At 41.7% G+C, this 26607-nt stretch overlaps 1 protein-coding gene and 1 long non-coding RNA gene across 7 annotated transcripts in view; both read left to right on the forward strand.

Annotated features, from left to right (window-relative positions):
• The first annotated feature begins 4463 nt into the window (after nt 1-4463).
• Nucleotides 4464-16824, forward strand: LOC142602097 (uncharacterized). 2 transcript variants are annotated; one of them, XR_012835781.1, is made up of 4 exons: nt 4901-5213; nt 6458-10533; nt 13416-13620; nt 15274-16824. It is a non-coding gene; the product is annotated as an uncharacterized LOC142602097 (long non-coding RNA). The 2 variants fall into 2 exon arrangements; XR_012835780.1 differs by having other exon boundaries at nt 4464-10533.
• Nucleotides 16825-21428: 4604 nt separating this feature from the next.
• PLEKHA7 (pleckstrin homology domain containing A7) overlaps nt 21429-26607 on the forward strand; it is a 166871-nt gene continuing 161692 nt past the window's right edge. For 2 of the 5 annotated variants that reach the window (XM_075755043.1, XM_075755045.1), the window contains exons 1-3: nt 21511-21702; nt 21871-21947; nt 22132-22189. In XM_075755043.1, coding sequence (XP_075611158.1) covers nt 21620-21702; nt 21871-21947; nt 22132-22189 — 218 coding nt within the window. In that variant the 5' untranslated portion in view covers nt 21511-21619. Of the gene's footprint in view, nt 21703-21870; nt 21948-22131; nt 22190-26607 lie in introns of all 5 variants that reach the window. The other 3 variants (XM_075755047.1, XM_075755048.1, XM_075755044.1) reach the window with 3 other exon arrangements.

Genomic DNA, 26607 nt, shown 5'->3' on the forward strand with positions numbered 1-26607 from the left:
TGTCCTCTGTGTCCCTTGTCACTGAGAGCAGCGTGCCAGGATTATGGGAATTGGGGCATGGATCACATCACAGATATCAGCGGGAATGATGTTCGTGCATTGGAGGGAAAACTTCAAAATCTTAGAGACAGAGATATTCTTGATCTTCGTGCATAAAAGCTACATTGCATTTCACTCATGTGGTCATCTTGCATTGTCCTCACATCCTTGCAATATCAGTGAGGGATAAACTCTTCTTTCACATTCACCAGACTAAAGCCACAGTAGCTGCGCTATGAAACTTGTGTATGAAACTCGACCTAGAATATCTGCTGGTCTTGTGGCTCCATTGGCACAGTGTATAATCTGAATGCGGTAAATGACAGGAGCTATAGGGTAACAGCCTTGCAATGGGGAAACTTTGCTTAGAAAAGCTTTAGAAAGTACTAGTCCTTTCTCCTGCGAAGCCTTTCCCCGGGGCCGGTAGCACGGGCTGTTAGAGAATACACGGAAGGCATCTCATGTAGGCCAGCAGGTGAGCTGACTTAATTTCAATAAATTGGCTTGCATAAGCAAGAACAGCAGGCAGTATCCTTTGCTAACCTTGGAGCTGATTAGTATGGAAACTATGTGTTCATCTCAGAAGGTGCCTGATAACCTAAAATGAATTCACACCATCACCATTAAGTAGAAAGTAAGATGTTGGAGAGACATTCTGGGGTAGTCACAGGTAGGATTACTCAGACGTACCATCGAGTGTCCTTCTAGTTTTACATACATACACCAAAACCAAACTCCGTATCGCCTCTTCCTCTGACGCGGTGACACAGTCTCTTCAGTTGCAGTGACATCTTCTGAACAGGACCCCTCAGCAAGCCCTGTTCCCTTTGCCAGGGGTTTCAAGGAGATGCAGTCTGCCTGCCTGCCTTCCACAGCACTTACTGGAGGAGCCAGCCATGCTCCAAGCCTGCTAGTGTCTTTTTAAATGTGATGCACTAAGCTTTGCGAGGGGTGCACGTGCTGGTAGAAAGCTCAGCCCCGCACGGGTGGAAGGCTTCAGCAGAGGGACCTGGGCACTTCATACTTGATGGCATCAGGACAGCTACCCCAGAGCAGTCTCCTCCCAAACCCAGGTGCCAGGGTTCATAGATGCAGGCAAGTCAGACCTATACAATAAGCTTTGGTGGTGTGTTGTGGAGAGGGATGAACTTTGACGGGCTCCTAAAGTGATGGCAGAGGTCCATGTGTGAAACCGGCACACTGGGAAATCGAAGTGTTACCTAGACAGCTTGTTTCACTGAGAGGGAGGGTGGTTTTCGAGCTTCATTTTGCCAGTAGATCTGCATGTACATTAGAAGTGTTCTGCTGTGACAGATTCCTGGATGAGCAGAGCGGTTCTGTTGTACAGAAAGCCTTGAACCTCCTTGTCTCACAGCATGCAATATTTTATTTTTCCAGGAACTTCATTATGAACATGTCTGCACAGCAGCTATCAGCTGCCCGGCTCTGATCTCACCTCTCCCTTTCTCAGTCAGAGGAGGTGCTAGGAACCTTCCATCTGCATCAAATCTGCTTCACGGAGGCAAAAGTACTGTTGGTTGTGGCAAGGAGTTTGCAGAGTGTGGCTGAAAGCAGTCTTGTGACTTTAACTAGGACACTTGCTCCTGGGTAGCTGCTTAAAGGCCATGATAAAAAGCTCTTGGCCGGTGTTGATACATATTAGTGAGGCTGGACCATAAGCTTTAGCTTCATTGCATACCGCTCCTTGATATTATTCTCTCTCCGTAAGGCCCGGTGGTGCAATAAATCCACATTCTTCAGTCATCTGATTTGCACGCCAAGTTTTTTCACATAAAGACCATTTTCCATTGGTTCTTTAGAAGCCACACTTCAAAACCTGCTTGTTACAGGGAAAGAGGATGTAAAAATTGAAACTAGTAAGAAACCAGGCTTTCTGGGCTCTGCTTTATAAGGGTCAGTGTGTTCCTTTAAAAAACAGATATTGTGAACTTCAGGCATAGGAAACTGGGAAAAACGCCAGTACAGGATAGAATGAAGATTAATGCAGGCAGCTCCTAGGCAAGTTTTCCACATTTCCTTTACAGGATGTCAATATGCTAAGATTATTTATGAATTTGTATAGGATATTATTATAAAGGCTCCCAATAAAGACTCTCCTTCTTAACCTAAACAGTAGCAGCTCTTATGTTTCAGTGTGAGGCTTCTCCTGCACAGAGCTGCTACTGTGCTGAGCAGCGTTCATGTGAAGAGAATACATTTCTGAAGGGATTATGCTGAAATTGCCCAACTTGTTTCCCTTTAGGCTTAAGCTAGATTTAAATTTTGGCTTGTGGATGTGCAAAACAAACACATTGATTTGCTGAATTGCTTCCTGTTCCCAGGAAACCTTTTCAAAGAAAGATGAAATTCTTTTAACGGTCTTTTGCTCACACCCCCTAAATATAGGGGCGAGCTCCTATGAACAGAGACAAAATCTGCCACATTAGGATAAATATTAGCACCTCACACGTACCATGTCCCAGTTTTCTACGGATGCTCCAGTTTTTCCATTGTAGCCAATTATGTTTGAAACTAGCGGTTTGTCCCAGTTTCACTAAAATAACACGTTACATTTATGAAGTTCCTATTATCTCAAGTTCTTGCAGCATTTTACAAATGACAAAAATATCCCTTAATGCCTGTACAAGCTGGTGGGAGTTGGAGGTGACAACTGGGGATGGAATTACAAAGACAATCATACTGATAAGAAAAAACAAAGTATGGTACTTTGAATTGTTAGAATTAATGAATAAGTTTGAATCTGCTTGCGTTTTACAATGCCTGAGATCAAATACTGAGTCAAAGTTTAGAGGAGCAGAAAATGTTAAGATTCTTCCTTTACATGTCCGTCAGAAATACCTTTGATTTCACGACAAAAAACCCCGATGAGTGTTGCCAGGATTCCCTGTGGATTTCTATTACGTCTCCTAGTAAAAATCCATTGTTCTAAGGCTTTTTAACTATGGGATTTCTTCACTTTTGGTCGATTTTATCAGCTTAATAAGAAAGCTACTGTTCTGTCTTTATTTGGCAGACTGTGTCTGCCAACTGAAAGTTCCTCACAAATTAATTAAAGATTATTTCCTGCTTTGCCTGGCATTCCTCAGTAATAATGCCATTTTTTTCAGAATTCATGCATGACCTTCACAGTGAAGCTCTGTGGAGAAAAAAAAAAAAACAAACCCAAACCCCAAAAGCTTGTCATAAGTGTATCTTTGACTTGGTGCTATTCAACACACCACAGTTCCATTTCTTATTTTCTTTATTCATTGGTGAGACGGGATTATGCTTAATCCTCTCAACAGCCTCATATTTGTGATGTGCTGGCATCTTTTCTACGTATTGTGCTCTGTCAATTATTACAGAGGCTATTAGAGAGATGTGTATAGGACATTTCAAATTGTTGAGCTGGCAAATGTTTACTCCAAGTGGCTTTTGAGTCCTAAGGAAATTCCAAGGGGATTTGAACCGGTCCTTTGCTGTTTGCCTTGCATGTTAATTTTCTGTTGTGTTTTTTTGGTGTGTTTTATTTATGTCAATGAAACTGTTACATTAAAAACGTCACCAAATGTAAATCAAAGTGTTTTGCGAAGCGATTTTAGTAAAGCACAAACAAACTTCACAAATAATCCACAATGTAGCCATTCTTTCATAGCTAAATTGCTCTCCTACCCACATAGGAATAGTGTTATCCCACTTCAGAGATACTAGTGATTGTAGGTGGCCTTAATGCAGCTATAGAAGTTGCATCTAATTCTCTTCAACTCGCGATTTGAAATATTGTTCAGCAGAAATGATAGGGCAAGTTGCAGAAGGCCAACAAGGAGGTGGGTTCCCTTTTCAGTGGAAACAGCAGAAATATTGCTTGTTCCACAGTGGGAAACTTCTCCCCACATTGCCGAATTTCCCAAATCTCCAAGCAGATTCTTAGGATGTGGGAAACTGTAGTTTCTCAGAATGGATCTATTATTCTCTTGTTTTCTTCCCTCTTCTGCCTCTAGGCCTGTGGAATACAGTTAGAGCTCAGCAAATATTGTGCAACTCGTTCCTGGGAATCTGCCGTCCTGTCAAGGCCGGGTTGATGTTGTACCCTCTGCGGCACAATCCCCATGTTGCTTCTTGGTTCAGAAGTTCTGCGTTGTTCTGTATCTAGCCCTGGGTCAAGGTACTCACCAAAATCCGGTTGGAATGGACTTCCACCGAATGGGTTTTGGTTTGAAGAACTGGAGGTGGAAGGAAGGGAAGTGAGACAAAAGGGTTAGTGAGTAGATGGGGCACTGGCTTTACGTACGTTCAGGAGGCTGCATTTACCTCTGAATGGTAACTCACCCTTTGGATAAAGTTCTTTTCCCTCTCTTCTTGCTTTTTGTCTCTCCTGTCTTTTTAAAGGCACATACTCTTCCAAATAGGAATGATCTCTCAGCGCATGTTTTCCATGGCACCTGGATGGCAATTAAGGTCTCTAGTCCCCACAGTGCCACAGGTAATAGCCAGCTCCATCTCCCTGCTGCTAGGAATCTGGATGCTTCGCCATCCCTGAAAATATTATCTCCCTTCTCCCTCTTTTTCCAAGATTGCTATGTGTCTGGAAAACGGAGTGGGGATGGAGAAGGGATGGGGTTTGTGGGTTTTTTATCTTTTTCATTTTTTCCTTCTTGCTTTGTAGTATTTTCTTATTCCCTGTGGCGAAGGAGACATGACGTGGCAGTGACTGCCCCGGCCCTGCTGGATCACGTGCTTCTCTCTGTGAGCTTCAGCGATCCAGCCACGGAAGCCACGCAGGAGCACGTGTGTTGGCTAATGTGTAACTACCTTCTTTCTGCTGCTGTTCTTTCTGAGGCTCAGCCCTTTTTCTGCGGGACTTCAGTGCTTTCGTTTTCTTTTTTTACTTTGAAATATAGGACCTCTTGGATCACTGCATCCAGCCTACTGCTATCACAGGTACAACAGCATTCGGTCTCTTTCCTAAACCTGCCAAGTTCTGTCTGAAAACCAGTTTACAATTACTCCCACTGGAATGCTGTTAGAAAGCCTGCATATCTCACACTTGTATTATTAGAGTTTGCCTGTGCAGGTGCGGCCAGGATAGCAGAGGGCCGTACTGAAGATGCAGCATGTGACAGAAGGAAGTTTTTCTGCTGGGCTTATATCCCCACTTTCCTGAAAGCCATAAAGTAAGCCAGCAAAATATTCTGTAATTTTGTCGATGTAGCCATATAAAATAAGGTGTGGATTTTTTTTCACATTCTTAGCTGACATACTGTATCATTGAAGCTTTGTAGAATAGACTGAGCCTTATTTGCTGGTAACAATTGTACCATTTTGAAACTGCATTGGTTTTGGAAGCTGCTTCAAGGTATGGGTCAAGTCTGAAGGCAGGATTTACTTCAGGTCAGTCGTGGGAAGGAAGGGGATAAGGGAGGAGAGAATTTAGTGGAGGGTGTCCCTGCCCATGGGAGGGGGGTTGGAACTAGATGATCTTTGAAGTCCCTTCCAACCCAAACCATTCTACGATTCTATGATAATTTAGGTCACTGGCAGGTGGAAAGAGAGAGAAACGTTTGAGTGCCTCAGGTTGCCTGCAAGGGCTGAGAAATGCCACACAAGGGGCCTGGGGAAAGAACAGCAAGTTTTTCATTTGCAGTTAAAGTGGAGATGCTGTTTAGGCCCCCCCCACTCCTCCCCAAATCTTTTCCCCATTGCCATGCTGCTGGCACCGGCGCACTGACCAAATGGGACTGGTAACAAGCTCTAACTGTGCCCTTAGCTTGCCTCAGCTGTAGGTTGCTGTGCTGTCATAACTGGATCCTCCTCAGTCGTGTGCCTTTGCTCTTGGTAAAAACAATACATCTGTTTTTTCAGACTGTCTTAAATATTATCTGACATGCCCCCACTGGAGGAGGATAGCACTTCACCAAATAAGTTGCTGAACGAATTTAGTTACATTGCTATTTCTTTATGTGGACAAAGCCTTAGTAGATGCTTAAGCTTAAAATTGTCTAGAAAACATTGACCGTGCCCTTTGGTATCCATCTGATTTTTCTTGTTCCTTGAAGAAGCCTTTCAGAGCTCTCTGCTTCAGGGAATGGGAAAGCAGGAAGTTGATCAGCAACAGTTTTCTGAGATTGATTTGCTGCCTCTTCAGATGACAGCTACTTTCACTGAGAGGCTTTCCTGCAGGAGCTCAAAGGCAGGTGCTAGGAAAGACATTCCTGCTTAGGCAAATTTCAAAACAAAAGGATTTTCAAACTGTAGAACAAATTCAGGACACGTAAAACTAGCAAAATTCAAAGAATGTTGAAAATCTGCCTGAATCCCCCTTGCGTTAGGGAGGAGCTGCGTTTCTCGTTCTGCTCCCCCTTACCTGTCTGAAAGCGCTTTCCTTGCTTTTCACTTTGTACCTGCTCTTTGCTCTCAGGTCATGAGGCACCCCTTGTGAGACGTGACTACAAATATTTGCACTTGTTATGCCAACATATATTGCATTGATCGCTAGGGACAGCTAAGCTTCTGTCAGAATACGAGGAGACTGCATCTTTGGAAGCACCCACAAGAATGAACCCTGGCCGCAGAACCATAGCACATGCCGGTACCACAAGATGCTTTCAATCACCATAGGTGCTAGGGGTGCCCAAACTACACAGAGGAATTTAACTGGGTAGTCTTTAAGGTGTGCAAAACAGGTGTGAAGTTCCAAAATTCCTCCCCCATGCACCTGATACCTCTGCCAGCCATGGCCAAATGTTTTGCAAGAGGCACAGCACAGATTTTCTTGCAGGAGAATGGAAATGAGTCATAGAGTCCTTTTATATGTCTTCACTAGGGACACAGTTGAGACTGTGAGACCCCGATGCGATAGGCATCTGTATGTATACCTTGTGTTTACCTGGGAGAACATCCTCATTGACTTCGAAGGCCGAATCTATGTAAAGTTAAGCATGCACTTAAGTGTGTCCAGGACTTGTTTAAGTCAGGATGAAAAGAACTTCAGGCAAACTTGGATTTCCCCCCCCGCCACCCCCCCAGCACTGACCTGTGTTTAACTGGTTAACTCCCTTCGGTTCGATCCCTCTGTGACCTCAGGTCAGTAATGTGATTAATTGGTTTGAGACTTACTAATATTACTTAGAAGGGTGGAATGTGCTGTGTGTTATGTGCTACTGCTACTAGTAATATTAGACACTGACATACTCTGAACAGATTCATGACAAACCATTGCCTTTTATTTAAACAGGTAAATTGGTCGCATGTCTTTGTGTCTCTGCCTATCCACTTAACCCCTCTGATGTTCTCCACAGAGTGTCTGCATGCTTCCAAAATATTTTAAAAGATGAGATTTTAATACACTTTCTCGACAGTGGTCAGGACGTTCCCACTCCCCAAGGAATTAAAGTGAAGGTGGTTATTTTTTCATTCACATCTTGTTCGTCTAGAGTACTTTGAATACTTGATTTTCTGCAAAATGTCATACATACTTTAATATGCATTTATGGTGTGAGTCAACATTAAGTATTCACAAGAAATTGTATATTTGCCACAGCTGTGGTAAAGCAGCAATGATCCAATTCAGAACAGTATTGGGCTGTTACAGTAATTTATCCTGTGTATTTGGAATGCTGGAGTATACTGGTTGCATGGCTTTTATTCTGGACTGATGCAAAATTAACTACAATTCCTGATGTTGTATCTGCAGCTGTTTTCCCTTGAGAAAAAAAGAATCCCATCAGGGCAAAAACTTAAAAAGAACACTGAAAGGTCAGGGAATTGGAATTGGCACTTGTGTTTGCAAGAATCTGTGTATCTTCCTAAGTAGAGCAAGAATCAAAATCTTTAATGGTCCGATTGCAAAAACCAGTAACTCCAAGAGGAAATCATTAGACATGACCTTCTTGCAAACAGGAATTAATAAAAATGTAATCTTAGGCTACAACACATTTTAATTAACTTAATGCCTCTTTCTGATAGATGCTAGATTCTATAAATACTAACTGCATATACAGTATTGCAAAGTAAATTGGTATAATTGTGAATTCCAGCCATGTTTCTCCTGGGCAATTTTTTTGCTATTTTTTATTTTTCCTTCCCAGCAGAACACCGTCTCCACGCTGACCCCTGGTTATTAGATTGTATTTTAGCTAAACTAGTTACTATGCCTGGCTAATGAGGAAAAATGACATTTAACTTCAAAGTTGACTATCTAATAAAAAGAACATAACAATAATTTGTATCCTTCTCTGTCCGTGAGGCTGTCATGAACCATTGACAGCTTTATTTTTTGTGGGTACATTGGCATATAATATAAACTGTACCCTCTCTGGTGTGCCAAGGTGCAGTAGCAGCCATGTACAAGGGATGGAAGAGCCACTGCAGAAGTATTCACCATTTACAGGTGTGGGAGAGATGAACTAATGGGCATAAAGGTGCAAGATGTTAAAAGCCAAGGTTTTGCCTTTCCTGACTTCTCATGTATTGTGCACGGCAAGATGTAGAGATAAAGTGTTTGGGCAACAGTTAGTTCACACGGGAAGAAGGACTACTTAATTCCACCATCTTTATTGTGCCCAAAGTTTCTCTTTTCACACTAAAACCTGGTCTTATAAAGTCTTGGATTTCCTCTGGAATTAGTGGAACTATTCTTCACCATCACTAGTGTTCTATCAGTTGTTATCATTAGTGATACTGCAATTATCACAGTGTACAAAGAATGAACAAGCTTTAGAGTTTAAGAAAATTACCATTTTGGAAATCTCATTTGTTCAAACAGACATTAAACTAGTTAAAAAGGCATACAGCTTCTTTAACGGATGCAATGGCATTGCAGCAATGGGCAAGAGAATCACAGCGTTGAGCAGATAGCACATGGAAGTATGAGATCATCTTGTTTGCCGCTTCTGATAGAAGTCCGTCGTATGTCATAGACTTCCAGAAATCTGTATTTTAAAGAGCTGATCTTCCAAGGAGAAACGTGGCAAGTCAACAACAGTTAACTTCAATAGGGTGCCAAGATGGTAAAGATGCACTGGAAGAGCTCAACTCTCCTGGTGTTCCAGCACTCTCTTCCTGAGGTTAGTGATAGTCATAAAAGTGCTTGAACTCACAGGACAAGGAGAAGAGATTTGGACCATGTCAGTAAGACAACTATTGTTTTTTAGAAATGAAGAAAAGCTGTTTCCAAAGGGAACGCTATTGCTACTTAATCTTGTTTGTTCGTTCTCTGAGAAGTTCTTTGAGATGTGATACAGGATTGTCCCATATGGGGAAAATAAGGGTGAAATAGGATGAATGTAATTTATGCGGCTTTTCCTTTCTCGCTGCACTTCAGAGTGGCTTCAGTGGGAAGGAAGCACACTTAGCCTTTCAACTGGATAGGACGTTAACAGGGGGCTTTCCTAGCTGGTGAAGTAATACACCCTTCAAATGCACATGTTGATGAGCTTTAGTGGCTTTTTTGAACCAGTAATCTACACTACTTCATTCATTGTAAATGGTATAATGTTTTGCGTTTAGAGAGTGCATTTCAGCCAGAGCTTTACAAATACTCATTAAACCCCCAAACACTGCTCTGGAATAGATGAATAAATTATATGGGGAAAGTAATCATTAGAAACCGTGTTGTTTTGTCGAATGGTGTACAGTTTTCATGTAACCAAGGACTTAAGTGCAGCAAGTCCTTGACACCTATTTTCACTTTCCTATATGAATATTCATTTGGCTTAAGTTAACATTTCATGCCCACATTTTATCAGAATTAAAATTCATCCTCTTCTAATGGAAACCGTGCTGTTTCACCTTTACAGACGATGGTTGGCATCAAATAAAATTGTTCTTTGTTCCAAAACTATGGTTAGAATTCAGTGGTTAATCAGATGCTGATAGCAAACACTCACGGTTTCCTTTACATCCATGTGACAATACAAAAGACAATTGATACGTGGTTAGCATAAGATTCACACTCACCATTCCAGGCACATTGAGCTGTGTCAGTATACCAAGATACTGCTTGTCATTTTATGTCCCCTTACTTTGAGTTGTGTTTCTTTCCCCTGGTGAAAAACACTTGTGCACTGAATTCTATTATAGATATATCTCAAATACATATCTTACCTATATCTACGTTTTGTTCTTAAAATCCCTCTAGAATGTTAAAACCAAAAGAAAGGATGCTTCCAAGGACATATGGTGGGTTATCAAATGATTTCTTCTAAAAATCTAGCCTGCATCTGATTCACTTAGTTAATCTCCAGATGATTCTCATTACATTAGTACCAGCTTAAATGAAACAAGTTTAGTTGGGGTGCTCATATTAAGAAAAAAATAGCCATAACGGTATCATTGTTGCTAATTTTCTTAGTGAAGCTTAATATTTGAATGGCTGGAGTTGCAGGTGCACTTGATCCTGCCATCAGGTCTTATTACTTCAGAACTTAGATGTTCACAGAGCTGATGGTAAAAGCCTGCGGTATCCTAACTCATCGTGCAACTGCTTTATGAACTGTAAGTACAATCCTTGCTTATCTTCATTTTGACTCACGAGCAACAAAATAATCTGAGAGAAGTAAATATTCCCAAAACAGCTACAACTGAAAATTGCAAAGCTGATTTCCCATGTACCAAACTAATTGTTTTCCAGAGTTTATATGACAATAACATCATCAATACCATCAGGTTTTTTTTCAGCGCTCCAGAAGTGTAATGCGTAATGTAATGCTGATAAAAAGTGGAATTTTTAACGTGATTTTATCTGATTTGCTTTAGCAGCAACAACCCCAAAAGCAGGGTTAATTGGAATAACCTACAGTTGAGGCATTTCTTGGGACATCCACCAGAAAGTGGAGAGAATGGCCCAAAGTGAAAATGCTAGCTTGTTACCACTCCCTGGAACTGCCTCAGGCTACCACTGCTGCTACTGCAGCAAAGCTGCACCCTCCGCTCGGGGAATTAGCACATTCCCTACAGATTTGCATATAATGGAAGTAGTTGTGATAGTTTCTCAAAAAAGTCTTTGTTTTCACCATGCCTTTGCCAAACCTGAGCCAGAAACGTGTCATCTAAGGAGTCATTTAGGTATTTAAAAAATGAGTACTGCTTTTACGCTGTTGCCATGGGACAGCTACGGCAGGAAATGAGCAAAACACCCACATAATTATTGTTGACAGAATACAGTTCCAATTTTATCAAGTGTAACCCCTATGTGATATGTTGTTAAGGAAGCCATCAACATCTCAGTGAATGAAATACTAATTTGAGAAGTATGCAGTGCCCAAAAGAAACACACAATTGTTATGCTTGAAAAACTGAACATGTGAAAGACATCTCCTTGACTGAGCTGATACGGGCGTAATTATTGCTAAGTCTCTGAAGAACAATTAGAGTTGGTTTTTATTAAATTTTTGCATTATGATTGACATTGAAACTGAATAAATCAATATGTAAATTCAGATTACAGTGATCTAATAAGATATTGAGAAAGATGATACTTTACAAAACAGTCTGTGGAAAAACCATACAGTGCTGAGAAAAAACCATAAATTTATCATTTTGCAAACCACCTTGCTTTTTTTTGTATTTCATCTGTTTAGCTACTATTTAAATTAGATTTCAGAGGACTCTATAATTAAGAAGTGGGATATAATTCATCATTTGCAGAGATCACATCCATTAGGTATCTAAATAATAAAAGTTATTTATAACAGTGTTTTATAACAACCTTAGAGAGTTTTAACCATTAATCAATAACAATGGAGAGATGTCAATGTATAAAACTGAATCAGGTAAAACAATATTCCAGTTTGATAAATATCAGGATATAATTTGCTGAAATACACAATCCTCTCTCCTTAATTGCATGGTTACTTACCTCACTGATTAAAAGGAAATCTATTTCAGGTGGGGTTTATTGTAAGTAGTAACAAATTTCTACATATTTAAAAGATATATGGAATAGTCCTACTCCCTCAAGAAAGGAAGTGTCAAATAAGAAAGAATATTTTATGTAAATTAAAAGAAATGAAACCTTCTTCATTTATTGCAGTATTACCTTCCAAAAATTAATGAAGTTCACTAGACATCTTTTTTGTATGAATTGAGTCAGTATTGTTTATCTATTTCTACATGCATATTTTAAAAAGCGAGAATGAAAAGGTGTGACACACGTATAAGTGCATTAAATTACTGAACAATATTTTGCACCCTGCTGACCTTTTTAGTGGTAAAGTAAGGTGAGGCACCGAGTCTATTTTGGTCTTTTCTGTGGAAGTCCACCTACACAGCCTCTAGAGGAATGAAGACTATATGAGGGTTAAAAAGAGCATCTTTTCTTTAATACCTTGATTCGGTCCAGTCAGATTCAGGAGCTCTTCTTAAGAATTTGCAGAAGGCACACAAGCATCAGAAGCCTTATTGCTTTGGGATCTGAACAGATGTCTTTAGACAGCACAGCACTGCACGGGGGGAAATGTTCTCTCTCAAAGCCTTGCTAACCTCTAAACTGCTCCTGGGACTCCCTGGGGATCCGCACCCCAGTAATTCCCACAGGGCAGCCTGAGGTGGGGAGCTGCACTACAGGAGCTGGTTGTGTGTGCGCCCAGGGAGGCTCAGCAGTAATTCTCATCCCCAGGGCTGGCTCCCGTGCTGGGCGCCACGGCCCTGGGAACCCACCTGCATGCCGGGATTTGGGGACTGCAGATGCAGGACTGTGCAGCCAGGCAATGATGCCAGCCTCAGCCCTGGGTGAAGCCTTTGGGCGGTGCTGCCCTGAAGACCAATTTGTAACCCAAAATGAATAGCCACACATCTGCATCCCATCTGTCTTTTTGAGAAATAAGAGTAACTATTCAGCCCTGTTACATCTGAGATTGAACTGACTTGCGAACTGAGAGGCGCTGGTCATGCTGATGCTTTATTGCGGGAAGGGAAGATTACTAAGAGACCAAGACGATAAAAAGGATACAGTGGAAAATAATTTCACAGCCCACAAGGGTCCTATGACTGAACCTGTATCAGAGATCAAGGCAGAAGTGGGATAGTGACCACTTTGCCTATCCTGGATTTGCAACTTAGAGATTTTTTTTTCTGGGAAAGAGACGATCTTTTTCTACTTTTGTTGTGTATGATTATTTATTTATTTTCCTCCTTAAATGAGGCAAAAGAAACTTTTTTTTCTATCTCACCCTGTTTTGGGCTAGGGGGGGATACAGTTAGGTGAAGATATGCAGGGTTCCATCACTATCCTCCTGCAATATTTGGGGATGGGGAAAAGATGAGATATCTCTCAGATTTGGGTTTTTTTTGTTTTTTGTTTAAAGTATGCTTTTCTGTTACTATAGCTACTGGCTGTGTCATGCTCACATACCGATGCTTTATCACATTGTCTTTAGAAACTGACTGACCGCTGTTGCAAATCATTGAAGCCAGGAGTGGAGGGGATACAGATGTGTAGCTGGAGACCAGAAAACCACAGAAGGACCCGAATCCAGCACAGGAAGAGGCAAAACCAGATGTGGAGGATCGGCAAGGTGGCACACTTGCTAGGGTTGTAACAGAAAGCAGGAAGAAACAGGATATTGAAAAACCTGCGATGAGGTATGTACACTTCGTGTTACCACAAAAATCAAGGACCTTGGTTAACCCTCAGTTATCTCCTTGTAGACACAAGCAGAGAACCAAAATCTTAAATTCTCCTGCAAAGTAGTCCTTGAAAGTAGAACTGGGAGACCACAGCGGGAAAAGACTGCTCTGCCTGGCAAAAGCTTATTTAGGAAGAGGGCTGAGACCTCAGTGAGTTATAAGCCTTCTGAGAAAATAACATCTCTGGAAAGACAGGGCAGAAGATGTTAAAATTGAATCTTGTCTGGAGTTTTGTGTGGGGATTGTTATTAAGGGTCCTCCAGGGTGAAGTTTTGGGTCTTGCAAAGCAAAGGCGGAACAAACTTCAGGAGGAACCTGGAGAGTGAATTGAGGGGTCTTTCATTTCTTCAGAAAAATTGTGTTAGTGAAGATTACTGGGAATATGTGACATTCTGCTTCCCCCAAGTGCAGTATGTAGTTGCCAAAAAACCGCAAATATTGTAACGGCAGTTGCCAGAGGTGCTGGAAAAGGGTAATACCACTCATGGGTTATCACACAGGATAGTGGACACAAAGCTGGGAAAAAAGCTTTGATGAGAACACCAAAGTGAGGTATCTCATGTTGGGGAGAGGAGTAAAGAGCATAATCCATGAGGAAACCTCAGAGAATTCAAGAGTTTGATTTAAAATTTTAAAGCTTTTAGTCTTAAAGGTCAGAGATGTCCATATTTCTGTTTGTCCTGTTTCTTACAAAAAGATCTCCTCTTCATACTCAGGCGCCCGTGGCTATGGGATGACAGTGAGCCTATTTGTGTTTATACACATGGAATTGACTTCAAGTGTTTGCTTTAAAACAAACCGAATGTTGATAGTCACAGATACATTAATGTTGAAGAACTAAGGGTTTCTCAGTGCTGCCAGGCCTACAGTGTCCTTTGCCAAAAAAGTAAGAAAAAAGACCAACTGTTCATTATAAAAAGCTTAGTTAAATTTCTGGAAATGATCTTGTAAGTGACTTTGGCATGTAATTGTTCTTTTGTATTTCTCCCTTCTACAAATAACTTGAACGCTGTGGAGCCATTTAACTATTGCTACTTGTGTTTAGAATGATAAGACATGTGTCATGATGAAATTATCACTATTTTTTATTTAGTTTAATTATTGATTACCAAACATATATCTTAGTACAAGGATTTTAGGTGTTAGGTATGTAAATTATTGGGAGTTTGCGAAATGCAAAAGAGAGAAAATGAAGAGAAGAAGCAATAGGACTGTGTTAAATATAGTAATCATAAAAGCTTGTGTGACAGAAAATTGTAAATTGACATAGTCATTAGGAAATGTATCATTCATTTTTGCTTTTGCGTGCATTTTTGTGCATCTCAGGGGACAAGCTTAACTCGATTCCTGAAATATAAATCTTTTGGGCAATAGGATATTCAGGTGAGAGAGGTAATGGGATATATTCAGATATTAGCATCTAAAAGGTAAATCGGTAGGATGCCTTTGAAAATGAAGGAGATTTGTAAGGAAAATAGAATTGTTTTGAAGATATCTTCTGGATTCTACAGAAGGTACTTTCAGCATGAACACACTTTTAAATACTGACAGTGGTTTAGAAAAGAAAACCTTTTAACAAGAGATAATTACCATTTTTCTTACTCCTAGGAGAGTTCAGCGTGTTTTGGAATGAGAAGTTTGGATTTGTTATGCAGCACGAGTGTTGCCTTCTCAATGTCATTTTCCCATCTGTCTTGCTCAGCAGTGTTGCAGCCTCGGCTGATCCATGTGTGCAGTCATCAGTCAGATCATACTGCACAGTGATACAGTGAGCCTGAAAATTATTCTTGTACAATGTCTGTCACGCGCTGTACCTTCCTCAAAGGAATTGTGGATACAATTTGAATTTGTTTATATTCTTTCCAGTGATCAGAAAAATGAAGAATTCCTTTTTCCTTATTTGGAATTCCCTCAACAATAGATTTACTATTATTTAAGCCATCTTACTTTATAAGCTATATTTATCTTCTGATACTCATAGACTTCTATTGCCTGACACTAGTTCCATGGAAATTTAAGGAAATGTCTTGGTCTATTGCAAGGGAAACAGGCTCTAAAAATCTTCCTTTGTCTAAAAGTTGCCATCACATCCCCCACAGTATAAATTGCCCTGTGCACAAAATCCAAAAGACGTTTCATTTAATGTCAATGCTTATAAAAAGATGAAACACAACCTATTGGTGACAATACCTTTCCTGTTCTATTCAAGATTTATTTGGCATTGTAAGCAATATGCATTAATCCTGTCCTGGAAAGTACTGAGGCTGGAAATAGGTGGTATCTTGCGGATGGTTTGCCTAATTTTTGTACATGTCTTGCAACTCTTGCCACCCTTCCTTGTGTCTAGCTCTCCTGACTTCTGTGGATTGTGTGGTTCAACTGAAAACATTCCAGACCTGGAATGAGCATGTGCTCTATATTTAGTCATGTCATCAGTAGTACCATTGTGCAAGTTGCTTATCTTTCTTAACTACATCAGGGATTGTCCTTCCTCTTCTGGTAAATAACAGAGATCTTTAAATCAAAATGGTTGCCATGTACTTTTTCTGTGAGTTAGATAGCCACTTGATAATGGTGCTCTTTAGTAGATATCAGATGATGACAGTTTTTGATATCCACCTATTTCTAAAAATCTTATTGTTTTGAATCATCTTCTGTTTTCACAGAAATCTAGGCTAAAAGGGATCTTGTGAGATCATCTGTTCATAGCTCCTGATCTGAGACAAAATAAGTATACTTAGAATCTCCTTGACACAAGCTTTGTCTGGATCAGCCTTTAGAAATTGGTGAGGAAGGGAATACCATGACATTCCTACTTAGTCTGCTTTACTGCTAATTAAATTTGGGAAAATTTCTATGTTGTATCTATCTTCAAATCTATCTTGGCATAAATCAAGCTGGTTTCTACTCACCTTGAAATGGATGAACACGGAATAAAATGAATTAGTATGTATTAAAAACTATCATCAACTATATTTTCATTTTGAAACAATACAATAACGATCTTTTTGCTATGCTGTTGCTTTCCCTACCCAGTAAGGTAATATTTGGTTTTTCCTTGTCTTGAATATTTTTAATTTGTCCTTTTCTTGTTGTAAACAATTTTTGAACCTCAGACTTAAAAAAAAAAAAATAAAACCTTTCAGCATGTTTGATCTATTTCTTATAGTGTTCCTTTATCCTAGAGCGTGACACTGGCTCTAGCTGTGCATGGCCATTTTTGTTTTTCAGGTTATTGAAGAATCCTGTTGATGTCTCTAATATTTTTATTCTGCACTGAGATACTGACATTAGGTAATCAATTACATATATTCTCTTTTTCTTCTTTGTAATTCCTTTTGAAGAGAAGCTACCCAGAAGTGTCCTAAGTCTCTGAAGTTTACCTTTTTTGTAGGTTCAAACTTGCAGCAATTGAGGACCTCAGCATGTCTCCTTGCGTTACCCAGGACAAAGGAATTCTTATTGTGCTATTTCTGGAATCATTAATACCATCTTGAGATGGCTTTTTCCCATGCTGTTTGAGAGTTCAACAGTGAAAGTTGTTTTCCCTAATTTGAACAAATACACCATAGCTATTTCTTAGTGAAGTTCCTCCATCATCTGAAAAAGTGTTGCAGTTTTGGAGAAACAGCATCAGAAATTTTCCTGGAATGCGGATTTGCCTAATTTCTCCAAGAACTCCTTCATATTTCCCCTCTTGTCTGATTAACATATTCTTCTACCTATAAGAAATAGTGGTTTGATTTCTGGTCTCTTAAGCACTTGCCACTGCTAGATGGGAATCTCACTGCACAATCTTGAAGAACAATTTGATTGCACAACCTATATTTGAGTGTCATCAGAAAAAGAATTGGGCAAACTGCTCTGAAATTGTCTTGCAAATTAATCTGTCTCACTGTGAAGCCTTTTGTGCTTTTAATTCTCAGCTCTTCTGAGCAGAGCTGGTAAATCATGCTAAAGGGCATATTACACGTTTTGCATTATGGCTTATGAGCTTTCTTAACCAGGATTTAATAATTCAGATTCATTGCTCCTCAAATGCTCTGCTTCTGTCTGGCCTCGCACCTTTTATAGGTTATGCTTGTCCTTTAAAAAATGTACAGGCCATGATGAAAAAGTCATAACTAACAGCCTTTTCTATGCATTGTATCTCAGTTCAGTTATGTTTCCTGAAACAGCACCAGCTTTTGACCTCTAAGACCATCAAATTCAATTACATTCAACTCTTAGAAAAATAGGAAATAGATCATTAGAGTACGCAGGAGCCTGAAATCCAGCTGTGATGCTGTAACCTCCTAGACACTGGATCTAATTGTGACTGATGGAAACTATAATTTTTTTTGGTTGGAGATTCTTACATCATGTCTCCAGTATTATTTCCAGTTTCCTACTCCATGTTTTGTTGAAAAGTTACAGCATGTGAAGGGTTGAAAAAGTGCAGGGAAGCATGCAGACCTGAATGGGGAAGGGGGTGGTGGTGCGTGTAATAAAAGTGGAAAAAAGGAAACGAGATGTGGATGTTGTCACTGACAGGGTGAAGCTGGGTTGTAAGGGCAAGGGCTGAAAAGAAAGGAAAGGGATGAGATAGAAAGGATGTTCATATATTCAGCTGTTTGATTTTATTCTGGAAATAGCAAAGTGTAGATACAGATTTTTGGCATACTTTAAAATATATCACTGTTCTCCCAAGGCAGAAGAAACTTAACAAAGTCACCCAAAAAAGTGCTCCCAGGGGATGCAGACAGAGCAGGTAACACTAGTAAAGCATTCATATAAAGCTGCCAAATGTGGGTTCAAACTTGCAGTATTCAGGGACCTCAGCATGTCTCCTTGAATTACCCAGTTATCAACAAAGGGAGCCTCGAATCTCCTAGCTTTTATTAGACCCTTAATCTTGATGAATAGCATATTTCACTTCCTTTAGCTGAGTTTCTGATATTGTGGCCTGAAACTCCTAATTTAACCCCAAATAGCTTCTTCCAGATAGTGCCTCTTGAGAGCAATGAATGATATGTAATAGAAAACAAAAGTGGCTGAGATCAGCCAGGGAGGACTGGAACCAGAGCTTGAGCACCAGCTGTATGCAGGGGGCAAAAAAAAAAAAAAAAAAAAAAAGATAAAGCAGAAGAATCTGGTAATCTTATTAACGAATTATGCCTGGAGGCATTCTTCCTCCAGGGCTCTAAATCACAAACCTACTTCCTGATAAGCACAAGTCAGCTTGTGAACTTTTATGAATTTAGTGTAAGTTTTCATCTTGATCTTAATTTTAGAATAGAGCTCTGCAAGTTACTGTAATAAAACAGGTTTCTTCAATAATGCATTTATCTGAAATTAGCAGGTGTATGTGATAATGTGCCAATGCTGCAGGCTCCATGATGCATCAACTCAAGATTTGGTCATATGACAAGGGTGATAAATTGAAACAGGGAGCTTCTAACTTGATGTAATGAAAGGAATTTCACCACAAGAGCATGGTAACAAGTTGCTAAGATAGGCTGCGGAATTTCCATTATTGGAGGTTTTCAGCTCCTTATCTGGTCAAAGGCCTGAGCCACCTAGTCTAAATTCAATGCTGACCCTCCAGGAGGTTGCACTAGATGACCATTGTCTCTTTCATTGCAAGAACTGAGAATCAATGAAACAGGAACTGGGTCCAAAACAAACAAAAGGAGGTGATTCTTCATACACAGCTCAGGTAAGATGAGCATTTGGAACACTTTGCTGCTGGCTGTTTTGGATGATAGAAGTTATGTGGGCTCTAGTTTGGACAGGCTCAGAGAAGAGATCCGTTAGGAGTTACATATGGATACAACATCTTGCTCAAGAGCCTTTTGAGCTCACAGCTTCTGAAGGCAAGCACTAGATGTAGATATTAGAGTTAAGGGAAGAAGCTGGGGTGTTGCCTATGATTGTCTGGTCCTTGCACTCTTTCCTGGCACCTGCTCTTGTTGAGATCTGAGACAGAATACTAGGCTAAACAGACATTTAGTTTGACCCAGTACAGATGCTTTTAGGACCTGATATCCGCAACACAATAACATTTATTCAATTAAGTTATTAACCACTGTAAGTGGAGAAGCCTATTTTGTCATGTTGGTCTAGTGGCCAAAGCGTGGTTGAGTTACAAGCTAACTTCAATGAGTTCAACCAGCTAACAGAGCATGAAAGACTTGCTTCATAGCATCAAGGTAAGTTAATCTCTCCAGAGCAAGACTTTGTCTTACCTCTTCTGCACAGATCTAAACATGCAATGACACTAAACAACTTGTATTTGATTTACTTTGTAATTGCATGAGAACTGACCTTATTGCCAGTTCTGTGATAACTCACATCTAATCACAACGTTACCAGAATGACTCAAAATTATTAGGGTTTCAAAGAAAAGCAGCACACAAGTTTTAGTTTTAGAAGTTTTAATCAAAATTCTAACTTAGGATAAAGGGCTAGAAGATAATCCCTCCTGCTTTTTAATTGTGGATAAAGTAAAATGCTGTGAATTGTTGGTAGATAACAATATTGAGGAACTTTTTTTTTTTTTGATGGTGCAATGTCAGGGAAATTAGTCTATAGAAGCTAGCAATAGTTCTGCAGGTGTAAGACTGCTAGACTTTCACAAAACTCCCACCAAACCCTTGATTTCAAGCCAATGTTCTCGCATGCAACTGATATCAAACCACTTTCCAACACTTAGCCTGTAACGTGTCCCAGTGATGACCGTTCTTTGTCTAGTATAGTGTCATCTTCTCCAACAGTAGCCAAAAAGGGAGCCCCACACAATGCCATTCTGATGAACCACACCTGGATGTTGTCTGAAACTCCTGTGAAATAGACAGAGGACTTTGCTCTTCCTATTGCTGCTGGGACTCCTCACCTGGGACCTATCACTGCTCTGCTGGCTGGTGTAGAGGACCAGATGAAGAAGTGTAAGGGCCCTGCTGTGTGGCAGCCCAGTCACCGCACCCCCTTGCCTGTCCCATCTGCTCTGCCCCTAAACCATACTCTCTAGTGACTGCAGCTTTGTCTGGAGCACTTAACTCCGTCCTTAGCTGTATCTTCCCTGTGCACCAGTACCGGTAGAGATCTCAATGTCACGGGTCTGAGCTGGGAGCAAGCCATGTGTAACTTAAATTTACCCAGCAGGTTCTCTCATGTTACCACTCCCTCCTTTTCTAGGTCATTGATGAATATAAGGACTGGCACAGGTCTTTTGTGGTACTAGTGACAGCTCTACTTTGTCAACTGACTGTTACTGACTCCCTATTAACTCTCTACTATCTTTTAACCTTGCAGCGATCATCCCCTGTACCTGAGGTTCAAAGTCCTTACGACTTTTCCTCATCTTCCACCATTTTGCAAGACAGTACCCCGGGATGTGGTGGAAATCAAGCTGTATCGCACCCGTACTTATCCTCCCTTTTGATGCGTTCTAGACTCTGAGACTGGAGCAGGAGATTCATCCGGCCTCTTCATGGAGCCAAGAGCGTCTTTAAGGACGTGCACCCTCCCTGTCAGACCCTGGAGCCGCTCTTGCCCCCGCGGTATGCTGCTCGCTTCCGAGGCGGCGTCCCACCCGGTGTCCTGCGAGTCGAGGTTGACCGTGGCGGTCCGCTGCACCTCCCCGGGGCGTGAGGGGACGAGGCCACCAGCCCACGCGGGACTTGGCGGGTGGGGAGGGCGGGTGCGGGGCAGCGGCGGACAAAGCCGGCCGGCGCCACCTCAGGCGCCCGCCCCCTTCCCCCGCGGGCTTCTCCGCAGCTTCCCCGGGGCAGGCGCCTGCTTCCTGACGGGCGGGAGGTGTCGCCCCTCGCCCGCGCCAGGGCGCCGCGCCTCCGGCGGCCGCGGTGGCGCTGCCGAGCAGAGCCGGGCGCTGGGCGCCGAGCGCCGGCCGCCCGCCCGCCCGCCCGCACCCCCTCCCCGGCCGGCTGGCTGGCTCGCTGCGCGCACGACGAACATGGCGGCGGCGGTGGGGCGGGACACTCTACCTGAGCACTGGTCCTACGGCGTCTGCAAGGACGGGCGAGTCTTCTTCATCGAGTAAGGGGGCGCCGGCGGGCGGGGGCGCTGGGGGAAGGGGCGCGGGGGTAGAGGGTAGCCCCGCTCCCGCCGCTGCCTGCCCGCCCGCCTCCCTCTTTCCCTCCCCACCCGGCTGGGCGGCCGCACGCAGTCTCTAACAGGTGCATGTTTTCCGCTTCTCCCTCCCAGCGACCTGACCCGCACCACCACTTGGCTGCATCCTCGCACCGGGGAGCCCGTCAACTCCGGCCACATGATCCGCTCAGGTGGGTGCCCGGGGGCGGCGGGAAGGCTGCCCCCGACCTGCCCTCGCGCCGCGCACCGTTAACGGCCGCTCCGCTCCCCCTCCTCACCCCCACCCCCCGCGGCCAGGGAGTCACCTCGGGGGCGAGGACGAAGTTCTCACCTCTCCTCCCCCGCTTTCTTTCTCTCTCTCCCCCTCCCTGGCAGACCTGCCCCGCGGATGGGAGGAAGGGTTCTCGGAGGAGGGCGCCAGCTACTTCATCGAGTGAGTACTCCCCTGCCCCGCGCCGCCCTCGGGCGGCCTTTCGCGGGGGGCGTTGGCGGCGGGGCCCCGGCCCGCCCGCGGGGACGCCTCAGGCGGGAGGGAGGGGGGGTGAAGGGGCGCCGGGCCGCTTCCACCTCCTCCCCTCACCAACCCGGCACGTCCGCCGATTTAATTAATAATCAACGCGAGGGAAAGTGACAACGGGGTGTGCGGTTTCGGCGGCGGATGGGGAAAGTTGGCTGCCGGGCGCGGCGGGATGCGGGGATCCCCCTGCCTGCCGCGCTTTCTCGGTGGCTAGCAACAGGTTTTCCCGGAGGCGGCTCTTCAGTTTTTGTTGGTTTGTTGTTTTTGGTTCCCCTCCCCGCCCCCCTCGGTATATAAAGTGCGGTTTGTGGCAGGTGGAGCGTTGCATTGGTTGAAGGTGGATGGTTTGGGGTTTTTATTTTAAATGGCTCGTGGCTGTGGATGCAGCACTGGGAAGTTTTGCAAGCAAAAGGCTTTCAGTGTTTCTTCCCAGAGACAGGGCTGAACAGTTGAACTTGCCTTGCCTAGTGGCTGTCGTATCTTTTATGTAGAGTATCTTATTCAGCGAACAGCTAAAAGCATGAGATGTGCTGCTTGTTAAGGGTCTTTTATTCTATGAGATGCAAGCATGTTGCAGCAAAATGGGATAATTAAAAGAGCTTCTTTCAAACATGAGGTATATAAGGCTTTTACAAATGTAAACACTGATGTAAAAGTAGAGATTTAATCAAATCAGTAAAACTCTGGTGTTCACCCTGGATATGGAGTAGTGTGTCACTTATGATGTCTTTGCATTTTTCTTTGGAAATTTGAATGTGTGAGAAATTCAGTGAAACGAACAGAAAAGGATTGGAAAACGCTCAGGCTACCTTATTGCTTCAGTGCTGGACAGGAATGGTTAACGCAGGTCACTAAGTACAGTCCCCTGTAACTGCTGACAACTGTGTCACAGACGTCTAGTTTTGAAATGCCTGCAGAGCATATCCCAAAATCTTTGACAAACTTGAGGTTTTTAGTAAAGATAAATCTTCAGAACCATACAGGGTTAGATGAACAAGAGATTGACTGAAGACATCATAAATACCTCACACGGTAGGATTTTGTTAAATAAAATTCGAGATGATCCTAAAATGTCCTTTTTTCCCTACAAAGGAGGGCAAAGGCCTGTCAGTCCCTGTTTGGCTGAGGCAGAGAATTACAGTGCTGGACTGGGCAGTTAGTTCAGCCCTCAACTCATGAACAGAATGTAGCAGCAAGGCATTGGAGAGCAGCTGAAAACCGCTTACAGCAGCCGCCCTTTAACTGTCGGCAGTGCGTTGAAAGAAAGGAATAAAAGTTCTTCTGGTTACATAGGTGACTGGTGGAACTCTAAATTTGATAACTGTACAGTCTGTAAATGTAATGTAAACAGATCCTTTACACAGATACATCAACACAAACTTCTTTCTTCTTTGTAGGAATACATCTATTTGTTTTTCTGTCCTTTCCAGAAGCTTACTGATGCAATTTTGGAACAGCTTAGATTCCTTTTCCCAGCTGCTCCACATAGAAGACCATTCTCATGTCTTGTTTGTTGGGCAATTACAAAACTTTTAATTTCTGATCCCTTAAATTATAGTTGCGTGTAGCACATCGTCATAACTTGTGCTAATAGCATTCTTTAGCTTGAACTGGAATTGCTGCAGGAAGTAAAATACGCAACGGAGCATGTATTTTACAGAACAATTGGATAAACTTGATGATCTTTAGGCAAGCAGAGATTTGTGAGGAGCAACAGCAATTTTTTGACATAAATCAGTTCAGCTGTACTGCTTCACACCAAAGATTCACCTGATATAGTATCCTTTTCAGTAGCGATACTTCCCCCAGCACTGCTCTAGCCTCTCTATTTTCAACTCAGAGGCTTCCTGAGCCAAGTGGAATTTCGTAGTTTTTCTTCCATGAATATATCGAGCTCCTCTTGTGCTCATTTAAACATCAACATCCTTAGACGAAGATTTCCATAGCTCGCTGCTGTGTTCACTCCTCCTATGTTGCTCTCACATGATGAGTTCTCATCTTACAGAAAAGGTTACTGGTTCCTCAATGCATGATTTCACATGTTGTACTACTAAATTCCATTTTCTGCCATTCCATCTCACAAAACCCATGAGCTCTTCTGTATAACTATCCAGTCCTCTGTACTGGTGATAGTTTCCAGTGTGGTGTCATCTACAGAAATTTCATGCGCACGTGCTCACTCCTTGACTATTAAGTTATTGAAGGGTGTCGATATGAATGCTGCGAGTTACCCCTCTCTCTTGTGATAATTTCCACTTTTAATACAATCTATTGTAGTTTTTCCTCTTTGACCAATTTCTGTATGTATCTTGTAAGTCTTATTTCTATTTGAAATATTATTTAAGTATTATTTCTTTAATGAAGTTAAAGTATTACTGAAGATTATTTCTATTTTAAATAACTTCATGTAGGGGACAGTATCAAACATTTTATTTAAATGTATACTGGCTAACTCCACTTATACAATTGATTTCTGGAACAGCAGTAATCAAAATGTTAGATAAAACATTGGATGTGAGCTGACTTCAATGGACACAGGATTAATTAATTTTTTTACTTCCATGTCTTTATTACTTCCTTCAATATTGTGGACAACCTTGAAACATCATAGAGTAAAACAAAGGTTTATAGGCTGGTCAAGCTTAATATCAAAACCAGGTAAGCTTTTCTCCCCTTTCCACATACTGGGAGTTTGAAAATTTGCAGAATTCCCTTGTGATGGATAGAAGCTTTCTAAATTTATGTGCTCTGGTTTATAATGTTGGGGTTTTTTTAGGTGGGGGTTTGTGTGTCAGTGCTATTCTGTAGTTTAAGAGGGACTATTTTCCTTTCAGTTATTTACTTGAGATGTTTGTATGAAATCACATCCCCTCTTAGTCTTGTTTTGCTCAACTAAATAAGCTGGGTTCTTTGTCCAGCCCTTTAAAAAGGGCTCTCCATCTGTTTGATTGTCCTGTAGTTGTTCTTTGCGCCTCTTGCAATGTGAAGTCATCTTCGTTGCATGCGAGTGAACAGAATCGTATGCTGGAATGAGCTTTTGTGAGACTCTCAAACGACAAAAGTGCTTTCTTGGCTCTAAAAATTTCTCAGCTTTCTGCATTTTAGCTTGTTTGCCTCTTTGGGGAAGACACCCACACTGACAGCACATGCAAATGCTGCAAATTGCCTGATACATATAGTTCTTTCCCTTTACTGCATTAACTTTTAAGATTGTAATTTATATTAAGAACCTTTGCATAAAGCTACATTCTAGTTCTTCCTATTTGTGCACATTCACATCTTCCTGAACGATTTTCTCTGTTCTGATTGTTCTTCAGGTCTTCTTGATAGCAGCAAACCCTATTAATGCAGGCCTGCCTTTTATCCTAAAAGGCATTTTCTTAATCCATTTGGTAGTTTTGGTAAAATCCTGCTGTTTGTTTTGTGGCTTATTTGCAACTTAAATAGCTTGTCCTAAGGAGAAAATGGGATACCTTTTATACCATTTTTTGTCTTTCTACATACGTAGCCTCAGCATCTTTGTAACTCTTACTAAATAAAGACATGGCATAATCAGCTATACTCAATATAGATACCAATTATGAAAGGTTGCAATTTGGTCACCATTGCTTGTGAATTGTTAGACTTTTTTCATCAGTGTGACTTACTTCCTCTCTTCTTTGAGTGACAAAAATGTGTAAAACAGCAATTTAACTTTAAAAAAAAAACAAACCCAAAACAAAAAGAGAGTGTTCAATTTGCTTGATATGCCAACCTTTGATCTATTTTAAGAGGAGTATTGATTTAGGCGTAATCACAGGACTGGATGTTTCTTTGTCTAAAAGTATTATGGATGTTGCATTTTCTGACTTTGAGTGCAATGGACAGCTTGCACTACTCTTTTTCCATTTTTTTTCCATTTCTTTGTTTTGTTTTTCTCTGCTGATGTTTTTGAAATATGTTGCGTTTGTTGGGCATCTGCTTTATGTTAGAGTCACTGCAGAAAGGATGTTGCTGAGCATACCTGGAATTGAATGAGGACTTAACGACATTTGCTCTGGTTTGTTTCTAGCGGTTGGGTTGCTGATGTGAAGTGGTAAGTGTGGTTGGCAGACTCTTTTTTGGGGAAGGAGATGTGACATGCAGGGGAAAATAGCGACTGATGGAAAAACAGTACCTGTATGCATTATAGTTCAGGCTTTTGTTTCCATTTGCTTATTATCTTTTTCTGATCTGAAGGGCTTAGGGAAATTGGAAAGCTTTGAAAGTCTGTAATGCTTTTTTTGTTACCTTCTTATAGCTTTTAAAGATTGAGTATTTATGTGAAAGGATCTGTTTTTCCAGTATTAGATACC

The sequence above is a fragment of the Balearica regulorum genome, chromosome 5 (assembly GCF_011004875.1).
Source record: "Balearica regulorum gibbericeps isolate bBalReg1 chromosome 5, bBalReg1.pri, whole genome shotgun sequence".
Classification (NCBI taxonomy): Eukaryota; Metazoa; Chordata; class Aves; order Gruiformes; family Gruidae; genus Balearica; species Balearica regulorum.